An 18,079-nucleotide genomic window follows, 5' to 3' on the forward strand; every position below is an offset into this window, starting at 1 on the left:
TCCCCTGAGAATATGAGCCACAAGTCTGTTGTGTAAATTCACTCTGCCAGTGTGGTCCAAACAAAACTCTTAAACAGAACATAATTCAAGTCACCTCAGTTGGTAGCATTCCCAAGCCCTGGCAGAAGCAAATGCAAATCCCCTGAGGAGGGATTCCGTGTCACTCCAGGCCCACGGCAGTTTTAAGATACCACCAGTTTTTAGGACATCCTGTATTTCAGTTGTATTAAAATCTGAAAACAAATATGCATCTCGCAGTCAACAAAATATGTTATATAATATGTCAGGCAGTCATCAGTGCAGTGAAGAAAAATGAAGCAGGGTAAGGGTGTAAAGAGTGATGAGCCAGGGAGGGGAAGCCTCTCTGAAAGTGATGTCTGAGCAGAAACCTGAAGGACGGAAGGAAGCCCTGAGTAACTGGGGGAAGAGTATTCTAGGCTGAGGCCATAGCAGGCCCCCAGACCCTCAGTGGGGGAGTGCTTGAGGTGCTTGAGGACTCTCAGAGATTCAACAGGCCATTGTGACTGGCGTGGACTGGGCAAGGCAAGAGGAGGTCATTCTAGGAGATGAGGTCAGAGTGCAAAGGGCCTTAGGGTTCCATGCGACAAGCTTGGCTATGGAGGCTGTTAGTATAGAGGGAGTAAGACCCAGTCCCTGCCATCAAGCTCACCTCCTAATAGAGGAAGAGACATAATAAGTAGTGCCAAGGAACCAAAATGGACTCTAATTTCTGGGTTTAAGGGAATAAAATAGGCTCACAGCCTAGACCAATTTACAGTTTGCACAGAATAATCAACCACAGCTCTGATTTTCATAGTAACTACCTCTTGTTTGTTCTGAAGTAAATTGGAGTGACTTAGATATTCCAAAAGATGGCTCTGTTTTATCTGAAGAAGAGGTAATTTATAAACTAGGAGTGATCTTTCTTGTTTATGTTAAAAAAGAAAGAAAGAAAGAAGAAACTAATGAACTCCAAAATAAGCCCTCTGTTTCCCCATGCAGTTTGTAGTGCTGTTTCCCAGTTGTTTGCTCAGCCTGTCTGAGGAAATGGAGGATACCCTAAAGCAGCAGTTCTCAAAACTTTACACTCTTAAAGTTATTGAGGACCTCAAAGAATTTTTGTTTATGTGAATTATATCTTACAATGTTTACTATACTAGTAATTAAAACTAGAAAATTAAAAAATAGTTATTCATTCATTTAAAATAATAAGGAACTCATTACATGTTAATATAAATAACATGTCTTTAATGAAAAACAATTGTTTTCCAAAGAAAAAATAATTTAGTGAGAAGAGGGATGTTGTAAATCTCTTTAATGTGTGTCTTAACAAAAGACAGTTGGATTCTCAGATCTGCTTCTGCATTTATTCTGTTGTGATATCATATGTCATGTAGTCTCTGGAAAACTCCACTGTAAACTCTTGAGAAGATGAAAATGAAAAAAGGCAAATAATATTTTAGAATTATTATGAAAAGGTTTTGACTTCACAGACTCCCCTGAAAGAGTCTTAAGGATGCCAGGGGTCCCTGGACCATACTTTGATAACTGCTTGTCTAAAGACTCCACGCCACCTTTTGTTGGCAACAGATTTCCAAAAGGCCTGGGATATTGTGCTACAGCCCCAGCTCTTAACTCATTTTCTAGTCTCTCCAAAGCCAAAAGAAATGGAAGAGAGCATAAATTATTCCCTTGCTTCTTTAAAATCAACTATTAGAATAGTGGTTTTCTTTTTTTTAATTTTATTTTTGGCTGCGTTGGGTCTTCATTGCTGCCTGCGGGCTTTCTCTAGCTGCGGTGAACGGGGGCTACTCTTCGTTGTGGTGCGCGGGCTTCTCATTGCAGTGGCCTCTCTGTTGCGGAGCACGGGCTCTAGGTGCGCGGGCTTCAGTAGTTGCAGAACGTGGGCTCAGTAGTTGCAGCACGCAGGCCCTAGAGTGCACGAGCTTCAGTAGTTGTGGCATGTGGGATCAATAGTTGTGGCGCATGGGCTTAGTTGCTCCATGGCATGTGGGATCTTCCCAGACCAGGGCTCGAACCCGTGTCCCCTGCATTGGCAGGCAGATTCTTAACCACTGCGCCACCAGGGAAGTCCCAATAGTTGTGTTTTAAGTTATTGGGATAGTAGATTAACGTGCTTAAAAAAGTGAACTGGGTGTGCTATGGATATCAGCGATAGGGTGTGAATGGAAACGCTGAACTGCTCCTGGCAGAGAGGGTTGCCTTGCTAATCAGTCTGTACTTCCTTTGTTTTGTGATCAGTTTCTGGCTTAGGCGAGGCCTCCTCCCTTTGCTTCTAACAGCAGCTTTACGTGTGGAACAGAACTGGGATTCTAACACTTCTTTTGTTGAAATTCTGTGCGGAGCAAATGGCTTGGGCCCCAGAGTGAGGAATAAAAACCAGACCTGCGGTCTATCTCAGATAACTGAGCTGTGTGTTTACCATGGTTCTCGGAGCCTGGGATGTGGTGTTGTCAGTCCTGAGCCCTCACATGCTGTCACTGCTTCATTGTAGGCCATTTCAGCCCTGGGCAGTGGTCAGCTGAAATGACGGTGGGCCCAAATGCCAGAGGAAAGCAGGGCTTGGGGGTACCCTTTGAAGGTTTTTTTTCTGTCTGAGTTTCTCCAGGACCATTGTGCCTTTGGAAAGAGTCCTTGAGGGGAATTCCCTGGTGGTCCAGTGGTTAGGACTCCACGCTCTCACTGCCAAGGGCCCGGGTTCAGTCCCTGGTTGGGGAACTAAGATCCCACAAGGGAACTAAGATCTCATAAGCCGCACGGTGCGGCTGGAAAAAAAAAAAAAAAGAGTCCTTGAACTGACATGCTCTCTTTCTCGGGGAGGCCACAGATGGTATCTCCGGTGAGGGAGGATGCCACAGAAGATCAGCAGAAGGCAGCCGGTGCCATGGAGGCACAGGCCTCGGTGGAACAGGAATTGCTGTCTGCAGACCAGGCCCAGGTCCTCAGCAAGGTAGGGCGCACATTCTTACTCTCTCTCTGAAAAGCACTAGTTTGTGGCAACAGAATTTAGATGCATTTGGATGGGTTGGAATTAGAAAGCACTGTCATCTCAGGTTTAATTATTTGGGGAATGATCATGTGTATCCTCCCCAGGGCCCATCACTATACTAGTACCCAGTAAGCATCTTTTCAAAAAATAAAGTGTTATAATGAATGTTCCCATGTTGTCTAAAATCCACTCGATGTGAGGAAACTTTAACCATTGGATTATGTGTTAGTCTCAGTTTTCTTGTGGTAGATCTACTTGGTATTTATGGTAAAGATTCCATAGAAATGGTACCAATAGTAGTGGTCTCCCTGCCATGGAAGGATGGGTTGTTTGTATCATTATTAACATATATATTAGAATAACAAATGGTGTCAGTAAAGACAATGCTGAACATTATAGTTACATTTGTATGATGCTTTAGAGTTTACAAAGCATTTTTATCCATAATACAATACTTCATTTACTCCTGAGAACAACCTTGTGAGATAGGTACCATTATGTCCCCATTTTAGAGATGAGGAAACTGAGGCTAAGAGCTGTTAGTGACTTTACTAAGTCTATGCAGCTAATAAGTTGCAAACTAAATCTTTTGTTTAACCTTCTGTAAGAGGAAGGACTCATTCAAGCAAGTTAGTCAAAGTCTGATTTACCTCATTTAACATTGGAAATAAGAGCTGAAGGACTTACTCTTCAGAAACAGATACTATGAGAAAATAGTCTGGGAGGATTACAGCATTCATTTATTCATTCATTCATTTATTGCAAATATAATTCTGATTCCTTAACTGGACTGCTGTCTCACTGATGTGCTCTTCCGTGTTGGCAGTAGGCGTACATTTCTTCTTGAGTTGCTTGTCAACTGCTTGAGAAGGAGCAGGAAATTAAGGCATAATAGCATGAAATAGGGGAATGGTAATCTGAGTGGTTTGAAGTGAAACCCACTAGGGAGAGACTGCAGGCTCCTGCCATGGGTCAGTGAGGGCTTTGAGTATTGAGTGATATTTGCACTTATGTGCAAGTTAGATGTCTGGCAGCAAATATACTGTTTAAATGCAAATCCTGGGGCTGGTCTAAGGTGAGATTGCGATTATTTATACAACATTGTTAGTGAATGAGACAACCTATAGGGTAAGACATCCAAGGTGTGCCATGGGTGAGAGAGAGAGACAGAGACAGCCAGAGAGTAGGAGCCAGATTCTCTCTCTGCAGTACTTTGGTGAACTGATTGACAGTGACCTGGAAGTAACCTTTGGATGGAAATTGTAGCAGGAGGATGTGTGGCCGAGTGAAGGTTGAGCTAAAGCCCAGATGCAAGAGCTGTCCTGAGAGGAGCCGAAGGGAGGGACTGCAGGCGTGGCCCAGAAACGCTGGACCCAGAAACGCTGTCGATGGAAAAGTCAGTAGCAAATTTTGAGGATGTTCGTGGGCAAGGATTTTATGAAGAGTCTGAAGTGGGAAAGTTGCAAAAAGCAGGAGAGAACAAGAAAGAAGCTTTAAACTAGGGAACATGTTGATGGCATTAAAAAAAAAAGTTGGTAGAATTTATTAGCAACCTGTAGCTGGAGGAGAGAGCAGGAATGTTGACTAGCACTCAGACTGTGAGTTGGGAGAGTGGAGGTAATAGGGCAGGGGAGGCAGCCTTCAGGTGGAAAGAGGCTAATTGGAATCCGCCTTTATATATGTCCCGTAACCAGATTTCTCTTGTGCAGATGGCCAAGTACCATGGTCTGCCAAGGTCTGGGGACATCGTTATGATCCAGTCTGAGCACACAGGAGCTGTAGATATTCTTTCAGCTGATTTGGAATCTGCAGACCTTCTGGGGGACCACAGGAGAGGTGAGAACTTTGGGGGTGTGGAAGGTGTTTTTTTTTTTTTGGTTCCCAGTGGGTACTTAAAGAAAGGCAGGCAGACAGATGGAAGGAAAGAAAGAAAGGAAGGAGAAAGCATAAGATTACATAGGTGATTATATTACAAAAAGAGGAAAAACAACTAGTGTCTGAATATTACATTCTGGATAGAGTACCAGGTATATATATGGTACTTAAAGAGACCTATTTCTTAAGCTGAGTAGCTGACCCACCTCAGGGCAGTGCTCTCTCCTTCCTTGTGAAAAGAAGTCAGGGAAGCCAGTAGGAAGAATGTCTTCGACTATGACAACCTCTCTGAGCAAAATGCCGGGTGTGGCAGCATTTCCTCTGGGTTTCTTTCTCAGTAGTAAGCTGCCTGTCCTTTCAGTCTCCCCACCTCTGATGGCTCCTCCGTGCATCTGGACCTTTGCCAAGATGAAGGAATTCAAAAGCAAGCTGGGCAAAGAGAAGAACAGCCGTCTGGTGGTGAAGCGGGGTGAGGTGGTGACCATCCGGGTACCTACCCACCCAGAGGGGAAGCGTGTCTGCTGGGAGTTTGCGACCGATGACTATGACATTGGCTTTGGAGTTTACTTTGACTGGACCCCTGTAACCAGCACTGACATAACGGTGCAGGTCAGTGATTCCAGTGAGGATGAGGATGAAGATGAGGAGGAAGAGGAGGAGATTGAAGGTAAATTTAATTTTAACATAATTTGCAGTTTCCTTTTCTGTCTCAACCTAATTTGCAGCGATCACTTCCTGTGTTGTACCAGTCATCCTCTTCCTGAGAATGCAGGTGAAGAATCCCTTTCAGCATGACAAGCTAAGTTGAGTGATGCAGGTCAAAGTCAGACCCTCAAAGAACATTCTGGTGGGGTGGCTTTGATGCCTTAGTGGGAAGCTTCTTTTCTTTTTAATCAGTACCTAGCCATGTCCCCCAAGATCTCCTTGGGGCCAGGGATGGGTCGGGGGCAGGGAAAGGGGTGGGTCCGTGCTGGTGTATGTATGGGCAGTGTTTTTCAGATCACATGTATAAATCTGAGATTATTTTATGTTTCTCTCTTACTTGTGGGATATTTACATTTATTCTTGGTCTGGAACCAAACTGAGTGATTACAGTTTGCTAAATGTACCCATTCTCTCCTCCCTCCAAACTGTCTCAGCTGGTTGACAAGAGCAGTTTTAAAAATAGTCTGTGTGCTCTGTTCCAGCTGTTACTTGCAGCGCCTACTCACATGGCCCTGAAGCTGCTTTTTTTTGTTTGTTTGTTTTGTAGATTAAGAGTAGATTCTAAGCATTAGCCTTATTCCTTTATTTTCCTGTATAATCTTACGGGAAAGATTAAGTCATTAAGTCATTCCCTTAACTTGCTTCTTCATGGAAAAGCAAGTCTGCAGGGAAATCAGCATGTATTCAGGAAGGAGGAGAACCTCAGATCTTATTTGCTGCCCTTCAGGCGGACCAGTAGGAGTTCGGGGTCACTCCATATAGCACTTTCACCTGCATTTCCTACCTCCTTTAGCTAGTTCTTTTACCTGTTGGATGAAAGGATGTCAGAATTTTCCCTTCTAAATATCTTTTTCTCCCCCTTGAAAATTTCCAGATACTCCTGGAGCTAGGAAGGCTCTATAAGGCTAAATCATTGTTTCTCAGTGCAGATACTGTTGGCATTTGGGGTGAGACACTGCTTTGTTGAGAAGGTACTATCCTGATATTTAGCACTCCTGGACCCTTGAGCACTAAATGCCCCTATCACCCAAATGCTGTGACCCGTATCACTGTGACCCATATCACTGTGACCCGTATCACTGGTCACTCTGATGGCCCGAAGGCCACCAGACATTTCCAAATGCCCGTAGGAGGGCAGTAGTATCTCCCCTGGGTGAAAGCCACTGGGTTACCTGGTCCATCTTTTCACCCTCAGGTAGGTGTATTTGGTCTCTGAGCTCATATCCAGACACTCTGCCTTTTGCTCACGCAGACCCTGTCCCAGCTGGAGACGTGGAGCGAGGCTCCAGGAGCTCCCTGCGGGGCCGCTATGGGGAGGTCATGCCCGTGTACCGGCGGGACAGCCACCGAGACGTGCAGGCCGGCAGCCACGACTACCCTGGCGAGGGCATCTACCTGCTCAAGTTCGACAACTCCTACTCCCTGCTGCGCAACAAGACTCTCTACTTCCACATCTACTACACCAGTTGAAGGCTCGCTGGGACAGTGGGTAGGCGGTGTTCGCTGGCTGGAGCAGGCTGCCAGCTGGGGCCTCTTGTTTTGGATAGGCAAGAGCTAAAAGTTGAGCGTGGGGCTCCTGACCCTCACGCCCTGGCTGGCGTGCCTGACTGTTGACCCCATGTAGCTTTTCCCCCTCCCAGGCTTCTGCAGATGGTGGTATAGTGCCCCTGTTCCGCGGTCCCTGACTCACGCTCTTCTGGCTTTAGACTCCAGCAAAATCTTTCTGTGGAGGAAACCATCAGGCAAAAGCCTGAAAGGAAGTTGGGTGTTGCCTTTTAAAAATAGGTTTGTTTTGGTACAAGGTGTATTATTTCAGTTGCTGTTCTCTTCTCTTCCAGAGCCTTTATTGCAGATGTGTTTAGTGGCACCCACTCTCTTCACTTTTTGAAAGGGCTGGAAGAGGGCAAAGCGCTTTGTCCATGAAGGAGCCCAGTTTCCTGGATGGAGAAAGCTCTGTCTAGCCTCTCACCATGTTCCCACCTGCGGTTTCTCTGTGGTCTCTAGCACGGGCTGGGGGCCCTCGCTGCCTTTGGAGGGGTGCTACTAGTCCTGATGGTTTGACTCCGCCTCTTTCTCTCCTCTTTTCCCTTTTCTAAGTCTGCGTCTTTGCCATTACAGCAAGAACTTCCATGCAATCCAAAATGATGATCACTGTACTCTATGATCTTCTGGGAAGAAAAACTGCCTCCATCACTCCCTATTTCAAGAGGCACTGGTGGTCGAAGCGGAAAGGGTGGAAATTAGGTACTGGATTGATGTCAGAACCCACATTTTTGAAAGTCAAGTATTAACTAAATTATTTTTTTTTTGTATAACCAAACAAGGAGGGGTACAATCTGAGAGAGGAGGTTAAAAAAACAAATAAAACAACACTCCAGATTCCCCACGATTTTTTTTTTTTTTTTTTTTTTTTGGTCTTTAGGAGTGTTATTTAGAAATTTTGCTTTGGCACCAGTCAGATTTCCAGAGTTTCTGGATTTAGATTTCTTGCATTGAGGGCTCAAAGCTTTTGGTGTTCAAAGTCTCTCAGGAAAGGTGATAATGAAACTTCACTGTTGCTGCTGGTGTATTTGTTCTTTAGTCCCTGGTGACCGCATTTTCCACCCTGTGAGCCCTGAGGCCCAGGGTGCTGCAGCCAGTGTCACCAGAACAGTAGGGTGTCCAGGCCCCCAGCAGAGGAGGGGGCAGAGAAGGGACCACTGCGATTATCTGTACCTCCTTCTTTCTTATCCCTTGTGTCAAGCCTGTTACTGCCTTAGGATTCTGAGGAATAATTAGATTTATTTATTACTTTATTTATTTTTAAAGCACATTTCATTTTGCCTTGGAAACAGTTTCCGTCTGTTTCTCAGAAGGCTTCCATCTGCTGTGAGCCATTGAGGGCACCTCTTCTGTGGAGTTAAAGCTGACGATTTCAGGAGGAGTGGGGAAGGGCTGATGTTGCACTCCTGCAGGTCAGTCCTGTGATGCTTTGGGAGGAGTCCGCCCCTTCTCAGACGGACGGGTTACGCCAGCTTACCCCGGCACTCCCTGTTAGGAATTCTAGATTGTGAGGGGATCTGCCCATTTGCCCCAGATTGTGCAGAGGACTTGACTAGCCAACCAGAGGCATCCTGTGATTCTAGGACTTCAAAGTCCTTTGCCTACTCTGAGGAGTCAGCTTCTTCACGATGTGTCCTTTAGCTCATTCATTCCTTGTGTGGGTGCCTCACACCAAGCCTTCCCTCTGCACAGAAGCAGAAACTCAAAGAACAGGGCTTCTCACAATAGTTCTGTAGTGGCACCTACGTTATGAACAAAAGGGCGATACAGCCGCACCTTCTGTTCCTCTGGGGGCAAAGCCCCAAGTAGGAGAGGATGCTGTAGACCACCATAGCATCCCCATCCTCTGAGTGGCCTCATACCTCCATTATTTTATATTTGAGTGCATTTTATAGAGGATTATACTGGCCCAAATTTATATACCTTGTAAGAAGTTAGAAATTATTTTAGTGACTGCCTATTTGGGCAGTGAAAGCAAACTTGCTGTGCGTCATCCCATCTGGTAGCTGTATGACTGCTCTTTTCATCACTGAAGTTGAATCATGCCTTAGCTAATTGAATAGAATCTTTATAAAATAATTTTCTACTGAGCTGTTCTCCAGTCAGCTAAAGCCTGGCTTATTTTTCCTGTTTATTATTAACTTCTGACTTTCTCTTAAAATGGAGCTGTCAGGCCATTGGAAGCTCCCTGGGATAACATTTATTGTTGTTTATTTTTGCCATCAGAGCCTGTACTTATTTTCTTTGGAATCCTAGTTCTGTGGCATCAGGGAAGCCTGAGGGACTTGTTCCCATCGCCTCTGTGTGCCTCTTATTGTCTGGTCACTTTTGAAGTCCTGGACATTGTTACATTTCATTCTATACTGGTGTTTCATTAACAGTCAGTGCTTCTTTGATCCATTCACAAAAAATAGGTAAATTAATTCACCGTCTAATTAATTCACTATGCTGTATTAAGTATCTGAAATTATTGAATTTTAGGGACAAAATATTACTTACCGAACACAGGTAATTACTGAGAATTTCATAGTCCACCAGACCCCTTCACCCTCTTCTTTAGAGGATAAATAAATATTAACATACAATGGAAAGAAGATACTTCACAGTAGGAAAGAGACTGGAAGTCTCTCCACAGAGTGGCTGAGTTCTTAAGTTTCTTCAGTTTGTTTAGTTTTGCTACTTTGTTGAGAGACAGGGCTTTTAGAAAGTTTAGAGTAATAATTTTTCCCAACATTTTATTTTGAAAAATTTTCAGCAAACAAAATTTAAAAGAGGGCTTCCCTGGTGGCGCAGTGGTTAAGAATCCGCCTGCCAATGCAGGAGACACGGGTTCGAGCCCTGGTCCGGGAAGATCCCACATGCCGTGGAGCAACTAAGCCCGTGCGCCACAACCACTGAGCCTGCGCTCTAGAGCCCGCGAGCCACAACTACTGAAGCCCGCGTGCCTAGAGCCCATGCTCCGCAACAAGAGAAGCCACTGCAATGAGAAGCCCGCACACCGCAAAAAAGAGTAGCCCCCGTTCTCTGCAACTAGAGAAAGCTTGCGCGCAACAGTGAAGACCCAACACAGCCAAAAATAAATAAAATAAATTAAAAAAAAAAAGAATGTTTAAAAAAAATTTTTTTAAAGAAGTATATAGTAAGCACCCTTATGTATATCCAGCACATAGATTTTAAAGTTATAAATTGCTAAGTTTTAAACAAAGATGATTCTGCCATTCTGTTCCTTTTGACAAGTATCCAATAGAGTATATTCCCTGCACAGACATCGGCGCTCCTATGTCAGAGAGCTCCTGGTTTATTAGCAGAATTATTTCATGCAATGCCAGTTACCTGGGGAGGTGGTCCTCATAAAAATGTTTCTTGGTCTCCATCTTTCAAAACTCATGCTGTATTTCCCCTCTCCCTCAGGCCATAATTTCTCATGTTTTCTTCTCTACCTGGCATGTCAGACTGAAGGTAATTGTGAAACTGCTCTGGAAGGACTTTATTCTAATCTCTGTTGCTTTCCAACCCATCCTCAGGACTCTGAAATTAAAACTCAATCCTCAGATAATATGTAGCTTTAAAAGGGAAGTAGGTAGCAACTTGAAATTAGGCCATTCTTAGTTATTTTTTTCTTAATTGATTCATGCACTTTAAAAATATTTTTATCTGTTATTTAGGAAAGAAAATCTTAGACTTTTAAAAAGTATATATTGTCCCTTATAATATGTATATGGAAGAGTTAAACCTGAAAGCTCACTGTCTTATCTTGATCACTGGGTTTAGATATTGTTGTAAAACATCATTTATAGAAAATATGTGTTTGCATGTTTTTGATGAGCCCTATCCAGTCCCTCTTTGAAAGAATTAGGTGAGGCCCAAACCCTAAAGTCTGTATTTTTATATTTAAGACTGCTTTCCTGCAAAGGGTTGCCTTTTAACCCCAAAGTATAAGGTTCTAAGGTACAGAGCTGAGTGACCCTAACATTTACACAAAAGGCTATTGTTTTAGAGGAAGGGGCAAGAGTGAAACAGTTCATGCAGCTTGTGAACTGCCTTGTTACATTGATAGTAAGGAATGAAAACAATGAGAGGAAGAGAGAAAAGCTATCAAATGTATCCCAGAATTCTCCTCATATCCTGATTTTGTGTAGTTCTTTAGTTTGCATTTCATCCGTTGGAATTGTTCTTTAGGCCAGAAGCCTCACTGGTTCTCACTGTGCTTGTTGGAGAAATCCCAAACCTACCTGTCTTTTCCAACAGGATCGACTTTAGAAATATTTTTGAGTAGGTCTCCTCTGCTAAGTGTAATCCTGACCTGAAGATTGATTTCATCTCTATATTCTCTGAGACTTGTGAGTCCAGTGCCATGAAAAAAAGATGGTGAGTTTAGAAAGAGGCTAGGAGGAGTTCCAGCTGTGTCACTGTAGCCTCAGTTGGTTTTGACTATGGCTAAAAAGGGAAGAAACAGGTTAATTTTGACCAACATCCCAGAAGAGCCTCAAGCCACAAGAGTGTGTTTGTGAACAAGCTCTGCCCTCTGTAGGCTGACTTCCCTGTGAGGTGTAGGAATTGCCATCTTCTTTAATCTGTGTGGGACAGTCATACACACAGCAGGCAATGGGACCAACCAAACAGACACAGTTTGTTCTTTATTTTAGAGCTTCCATTTAGAATTTCTCCCGGGTCTAAAAGGTCCAAAGCAACCACTTTAACTAGTCTCTTTCCACCTGGCCAAAAGTGTAGACCTTTTAGAAACCTGAATTTGCTAGAAAAGGAAAGAGCACCATCCATGTAGAATCTCAGTGGTTGAAAAGGGAAAGTGAGTTTCTGTCTGAAGGAAGGCGATTTCATTTTTTGTTGTTGTGAGGGGTAGCTTGCTAAGGGATTTATGCTCTTTAGAGAGCAAGTCATTGTATTCATTGTATTTGATTGTGCTCATGGAGCCATGATGCATGATTCTTTGGGGAGTAAATAGGGAATGGGTGTCTAAAACCAGTCACAAGTTGGGTGCTTTCCAGCAACCCAGTATATGGTGAATATTCATATGGCCAAAGTCCCAATTTTCATGCACATGGGATCCTGCCCCTAAGCCTTCATTCCCACACAGCTGAGAGGTAAAGAGAGGGACTAGGCCCCCCTCCACTTCTCTTATTTATGGTATTGTTTAGCACTGGCAGCATGGTATCCAAGGCCTCAGTTTACCTGGTTAACCAGAATTAAATAATAACGTGAGTTGAGTAGATAAAGGCAATCAACCTAGGTTGGAAGTAGGGCTGAGGAGGGATTATGACTTATAGTCCCACACTGGGGTAGCTGGGTAACTCGTGTATGACTGTGTGGTTGGAACTCTTACTAACTTTACCAGGTGAGTGAAGCAAGAGCTGCTTTGGCTCTCTTGGTACCTGGTTATGGTCAGTGTTGCCCCTTTGCTCTGTCCAACCAGTCCAGCACCTGTGGGCATTCCTTTGACACCTACCCAGTTATTTAGGTAGTGAGGTTAGGGTAGGATTTGGGACCTAAAGGGTGAGAGAAACTTTGCTAAGTATTGCGTGGCCAGATTTCAGAAATCACTGCTCCCTCTGGGGTGTTGCATGTCCCTGCTGGAACCAAGAAGGCCAAACAAAACTCCTCCTATTTAAAAGTCTTGTCACCAACCTGAGAAAACCCATTTAATTGCCTAAAGCCTTGATAGTGGGGTTCATTTACAGTTAGTCCCTCAAAAACTAAGTCCAAAGGCACAAGACTCTGGCTTTGAAATTATTTGTAGTCCCAGTCACTGGTTTGAACTCATGATCTGATTTCTTTTAGTCCCCCAGGCATGTGGACCAGAGTTAATTTCATGGCTGTTCTTCACTCTTAAGAGATAAGGAAAAGGTGCCCCAGAAGTCTAGAGATACAGGCTTTTTCAAAATTAAATTCCACAGTTTTCTGTCATTTTAAGCAGATAGTTTTGACTTATCTAGGGATAAAATAATATATGTGAAATGATTTCCAGGGGACAAAATGTATTTTCTAAATGTTCTGATATAGGGTCATGAACAATTGTTAAGTTTTGGTTTGAAATATTATAGTATATGGGATTACAGAAGAACCCTTAACTCACCGTCATGTAAAGGAGCTCTCTTCCTGAACTCTTTCTCTCACTCAGGTTTGAAATGCCTCATCTGTAATGTTACCTGTAAGTGATTGTTATTGTTGGTTTTCAGGTTCAGGCAAGAATCATCTGGAAAACATTATCCTAGTTCCTTCTCTCATGTCCTAAGCAGTACATTTTACTAAGAAATTCTGTATTAAAAACAGTAACAGCCCTTTCTGAGATTATTGTCCCATAAATGAATTTGTTTTTATTTAATCAAGTTGAATTATTTCCATTTAGCCATGTTCAAGAGCAAGTAAAGTCTGGAGAAAGCAATCCAGTAACCCATGAATCTGGTGTACCCATTCCCTTAATAATGGGAAGTGTTTTGAAATCCCCAGAAGAAAGCTGCTTTGTAATTAAAGTGATGGATTGTAAGGAAGCCAGACTTTGGGTAAGGATTTCCCTAAACTACTTTATGCCACTTAGCTTATATTTCTGAAAGGCCTGCTTTGGTGCCATGCACTGAGATCTATCAGTTGATTGAAAGATGATCACGCTTTCTTGGTAAATATTTAAGCAACTGGCAACCACAACGGCATTCTTATCGTTCTGTATCATGCACTGAAGCTGACGTTACAAAAAGGGGTCTGGAAGGGAAACAGTGTCACAGTCTTTTCTTTAAAATCAAAGTATCCCAAGCAATCGTTTATTGAGGTCAACTTGTTTTACATGTACCCTATCATGAGGAATGCTGTCAGCATCTCCTATGATTTCTAAGAGCTCTGACCGAAATTGTTATTTGTTATGTCCTGCTGAGTGGTTTTTCCTTTAAAACACCATACTTTTACCACCCTGTGGCACTGAATGTGTTGCTGAGATACATAGATGATCCTGAGCTATGGTTCCTGAAATAGCTCAGTTCTTTTGTTTTTATATTATGTAACAGTTTTGTGATGCTTTTGTGCATTCTTTGTCTTCTCTTCCGAATTTTGGAATCTGTCATAAATAAACTTTTTCACTATGCACCTGAAACATTTGAGTTATATCTTAATGAACGTGACTTAGAGTTAAAATTTTTTTATTCATCTCTCTTCTGCATCTTAAGAAGAAAAGTATTCTTTAAATCTATACCAATTATTTTATAATCTATTATTATAAAAATTAAGAAAAATTAACAATTAAGAAAAATGGAGAATGAGATTAATGATAGATCTTTCATCTGCATTTAAATTTATGGCTGAGTATGAACTGGGATCTGGGTTTGGCCCAAGGGCAGAAAAATTGGGTTTAGAGTAATGATTACTTAATAGAATATTACTGAGTTTTGTTAGTATTTGGTCCCCAGTGATGTTCATTTTCCAGTGGACTGACTTATCTATTCAAATTTGGAATCAGTAGTTTGGACACCACGGTAACCATTTAACATAGTCTAGGTGATATTAATCCAGCCTACTTTCATTTACAGAAATGACACCATAAGATATCTTTGACATCTCTCAAAATGCTGCCTCAAAAAAAAAAAAAAAAATGCTGCCTCTGCACATCCTTGGTGCCTATTACAGAACAGGAAGGACTCACATCTGAGCAGAGAGGGGTGCCATTTAAATATTTTCTTCGGTGATATCTGTGGTCTAAGATGAGCCTGTTAGATCTTTCCCTGCCTTCCTCTGCCACATATTTTAGAGGCTGATGTATAAAGGAGGAAGAGATCTGAACTAATTGTGAGTTAGATGAGTATAATCTTCCCACCAAACTACACCACAAGCAATAATAAAAAGCCCAGGCAGACTACACATAGCTGGGGAATCTTTAAAGCGTTGTGTTTGGGTGAGCCAAATGTAGTATGTCACTGCTGACACAGAACATATTGGAGATTATTTTCCAACTTTTAAAGGCACTCATATCTGCCATATCATTGACCCTGACATAGTTCAGGATCATATAAATTTGTGCAGGCCACACATTGCAGCCTTGACATCCAGCCTGATGCTCCTTAGCCCACGAGGTTCTGGCTACACTCAGCAGCCATCTTAGTTCACATATTCGCCCAAATGGGATGACACCTGCTTACGTCCTTGGAATCAAGAGCTAAATAGCTTATCTTTAAAAGTTAGGAGGAGCCAGTAGAGTGAGTACTTATCTTATGAATATGTGTATCTACCTGCTTGTCCAGTAAGTTTACTACTTTCCTTAATGGTTATATAAAATTGCTTTGGAATAAAATCGTATATATTTTGCTTTGTTCTCAAAGATTTCCTGGCAGCACCCCCTTCCTGTTTTCATCCTTCTAAAGTATTTGCCAGGACTTACTACTTCCATAGAGTTGGAAGATCCTCCACATCTAATTACCAGCATCAGGCCACTCCAACGTCTGTTCTTCATCCGCTGTGGCCACAGCCACTGCGGGAAGATGGCAGATCAGATCTCCCTGCGGTCCCTGGTGTCCCAAGATCAGGTGTCTGTGGATCGTTCTTCACAGATCTAACAACTGATGTGGAAATGAAGAAGGACCTGACTTTTCACCATTCAGTCAGCCTTTGGGGAGAAACCCCTCCTGGAAAACATCCTCTGAATAGGTGATGGCTTTTGGTTTGAGAGATACACCTGACCCCCCAAAATAACAATTTATTTGCAGACTTGAGGGAATTGAAGGGGGGGTAGTTTTTACAAACCCTTTATAGAAGCTTAATTATTGCTAAGCCTTGGAGCCATTGTCTGACCTCTAGAGAAAAGTCTATGCACTTGGGGAAATATTTGCTCCTTCATGATCTTCCAGGGCCCTGAAAGAGGAGAGAGACATTCAGGGAGGGAGGGGGTAGCCAGCCACGGTTGTACGGGAAGGATATGTCTCAGTTTCACATGCATTCATGGGGCAGGGCTAGTCATCTTGCTTGGTACTGGGGCAAGAGAGGTCAGGAGTGTAGCCCTAGAGGAGCTTGAGAGAGCTCTGCTTTCACATGGGGAAGAAGGCTTAGTAACGCTGCATTCTCTTACTCCTCAGAGCACAGCTAAGTTCCTCTGGGAATAGAGAAGAGGCTTCCCTTCTCTCCCATGTATCCAGCCCCAGGTCCTGGGAGGATGGTTCCCTAAGGGGAGGGGCTGCAGTCGGCCAAATCTCAGGTCTCCACATTCCTGAGCAGCAGGGCAGCTACGCATGTCGATGACCTGGACCCCACAGAGGCCCCGGGCCTGGAACACGTGATAGTCTCTCTGACATAAAACTGCAGGCCCAGAAATCCACAGAGTCTCTCCTTTCTCATGAGCTGTGGTCATTCAGTGAGGCCTCAACTCTACTCATCCCACTGCCCCCCCCCCAGTCCTTTCCCATCCCTCAGGGGGTCCTGAGCCGGTGGCTCCCCTGGGCCTGCCTTCTCTTGGCAGCCCTTCTGAATCCATCCCCCCAGGTCCCCTCACCTCTACAGCCCCAGCCCCCAAAGGCCAAAGGAGACTCCAGGAAGTTCTGGCAGGCCTTTGGGAGCTGAGTTGGTCCTGCATTAGTCTCCTTGGCTCCAGGTGAAGAAGGCAGCAAGGATGGTTCCCAGCCCTGGCCTGGAGACCAGCTTGTGTTGCTACAGACTGTGTGGAGAGCTCTATGGCTTAGGTTCTAGCTTTTTTTTTTTTTTTTTTTTTGGCCGAACCGCGTGGCGGGGTCTTAGTTTCCCAACCAGGGATCAAACCCGGGCCCCCTGCAGTGCAAGTGCGGAGTCCTAACCGCTGGACCACCAGGGAATTCCCATGGTTCTAGCTTTAAAACACAAAAATCTCCTTCACAAAAGCATCATGAAACAAGGAGGACTACGGTTCTCCTACAGCTGAGAACCACAAAGGTTAGTCCGCCATGTCTCTGGGTGGCTCAGGTCATGGATGTGGGGACACTTGAACCCAGCACTTCCCAGGTGAGGCAGCTCAGAGGAGGCTGGAGTGAGTTTCTTTGGCTTAGACACATCTGTTTTTGTGAGGAAGGACAGCTTTGTCTGGGTTTGGGGAAAACCAGATGATAAAGGAGGGCCTCAGAAATGTCATGGACTCCAAGGATCTCACTGAGCCCAGAGGAAAAGCCACAGCGTTTGATCTCTACCCTCCCCTACCCACGGCTGGTTTTCACCTCACACTCAGACACGTATCTCAAAACTCCTGTTGAACTAGAGGACCGGAACTATGAGAAAAATATTAAAATGAGTTTTGTGCATTAAATGCGGATGGTGTTTATAAATGCTTGATAATGGAGGCTGTATCGCCTCTTTACCTGATTTAGATTTCCTTAAAATCTAAATTTTAAGGTGGCCAACTCAGTTTTGGCCACCAGTTTTAGGATGGCTGATGGAGCCTCAGGTTAACCAAATTAATATTTTGAGACCGTCCAGGAGGAGACCTGAGTCAACTCTTGGATGCTATCTCAGATCAGACAGACAAGCAGATAGATAGGCAACAGGCCCATGATGTTGAGGGGTGGAGATAGAGATGGCCAGTTAAATTTCCAGGAATAAGTGGAGGGACATAAGCTCAGTAAGAGCAGGGGCCATGTCTGCCATATCCCCAGTCACACCCCCCAGCTCCCAGCGCGGGGAGTCCCCTGGGAGGGCTCACTGCATGCTGAGTGGGGGGATGTGGGACGTGCATTACCAGCCGGAGCAGGACAGCCACCAGATAGTTTCCTTCTACGAAGAACCCCCGTCCGCCCGCTCGTTATACCTAGTTCCCCATAGACTCATTCAGGGCTGGGGAGTGGTCTCAGGTTGTGTCTGCGCCTGTACCTTGTCCTAGATGTGGATTCTATCTACTGCCTGTACTTCCCAGAAGTCTCTGTGCTCCTCTGTTGCCTAGGAACGAGACTGGGAGGAGGGAGGAGTAGGGGAACCTGGTAACCTCAGCAGTACTGG

The 18,079-nt window shown here is 44.0% G+C and overlaps 2 protein-coding genes across 6 annotated transcripts in view; one reads left to right on the plus strand and one right to left on the minus strand.

Moving 5' to 3' along the window:
- The window catches only part of TMED8 (transmembrane p24 trafficking protein family member 8), a 28,679-nt gene extending 14,448 nt beyond the window's left edge, over window positions 1-14,231 (plus strand). For 2 of the 5 annotated variants that reach the window (XM_082384745.1, XM_082384747.1), the window contains exons 3-6: window positions 2,842-2,971; window positions 4,720-4,846; window positions 5,247-5,552; window positions 6,843-14,231. In XM_082384745.1, coding sequence (XP_082240871.1) covers window positions 2,842-2,971; window positions 4,720-4,846; window positions 5,247-5,552; window positions 6,843-7,060 — 781 coding nt within the window. In that variant the 3' untranslated portion in view covers window positions 7,061-14,231. The remainder of the gene's footprint in view (window positions 1-2,841; window positions 2,972-4,719; window positions 4,847-5,246; window positions 5,553-6,842) is intronic. The other 3 variants (XM_082384748.1, XM_082384749.1, XM_082384746.1) reach the window with 2 other exon arrangements.
- The window catches only part of TMEM63C (transmembrane protein 63C), a 452,188-nt gene that overhangs the window by 228,254 nt on the left and 205,855 nt on the right, over window positions 1-18,079 (minus strand). The window lies entirely within an intron of this gene.

This window comes from Balaenoptera borealis (genome assembly GCF_965194805.1).
Source record: "Balaenoptera borealis genome assembly, chromosome: 3".
Lineage (NCBI taxonomy): Eukaryota > Metazoa > Chordata > Mammalia > Artiodactyla > Balaenopteridae > Balaenoptera > Balaenoptera borealis.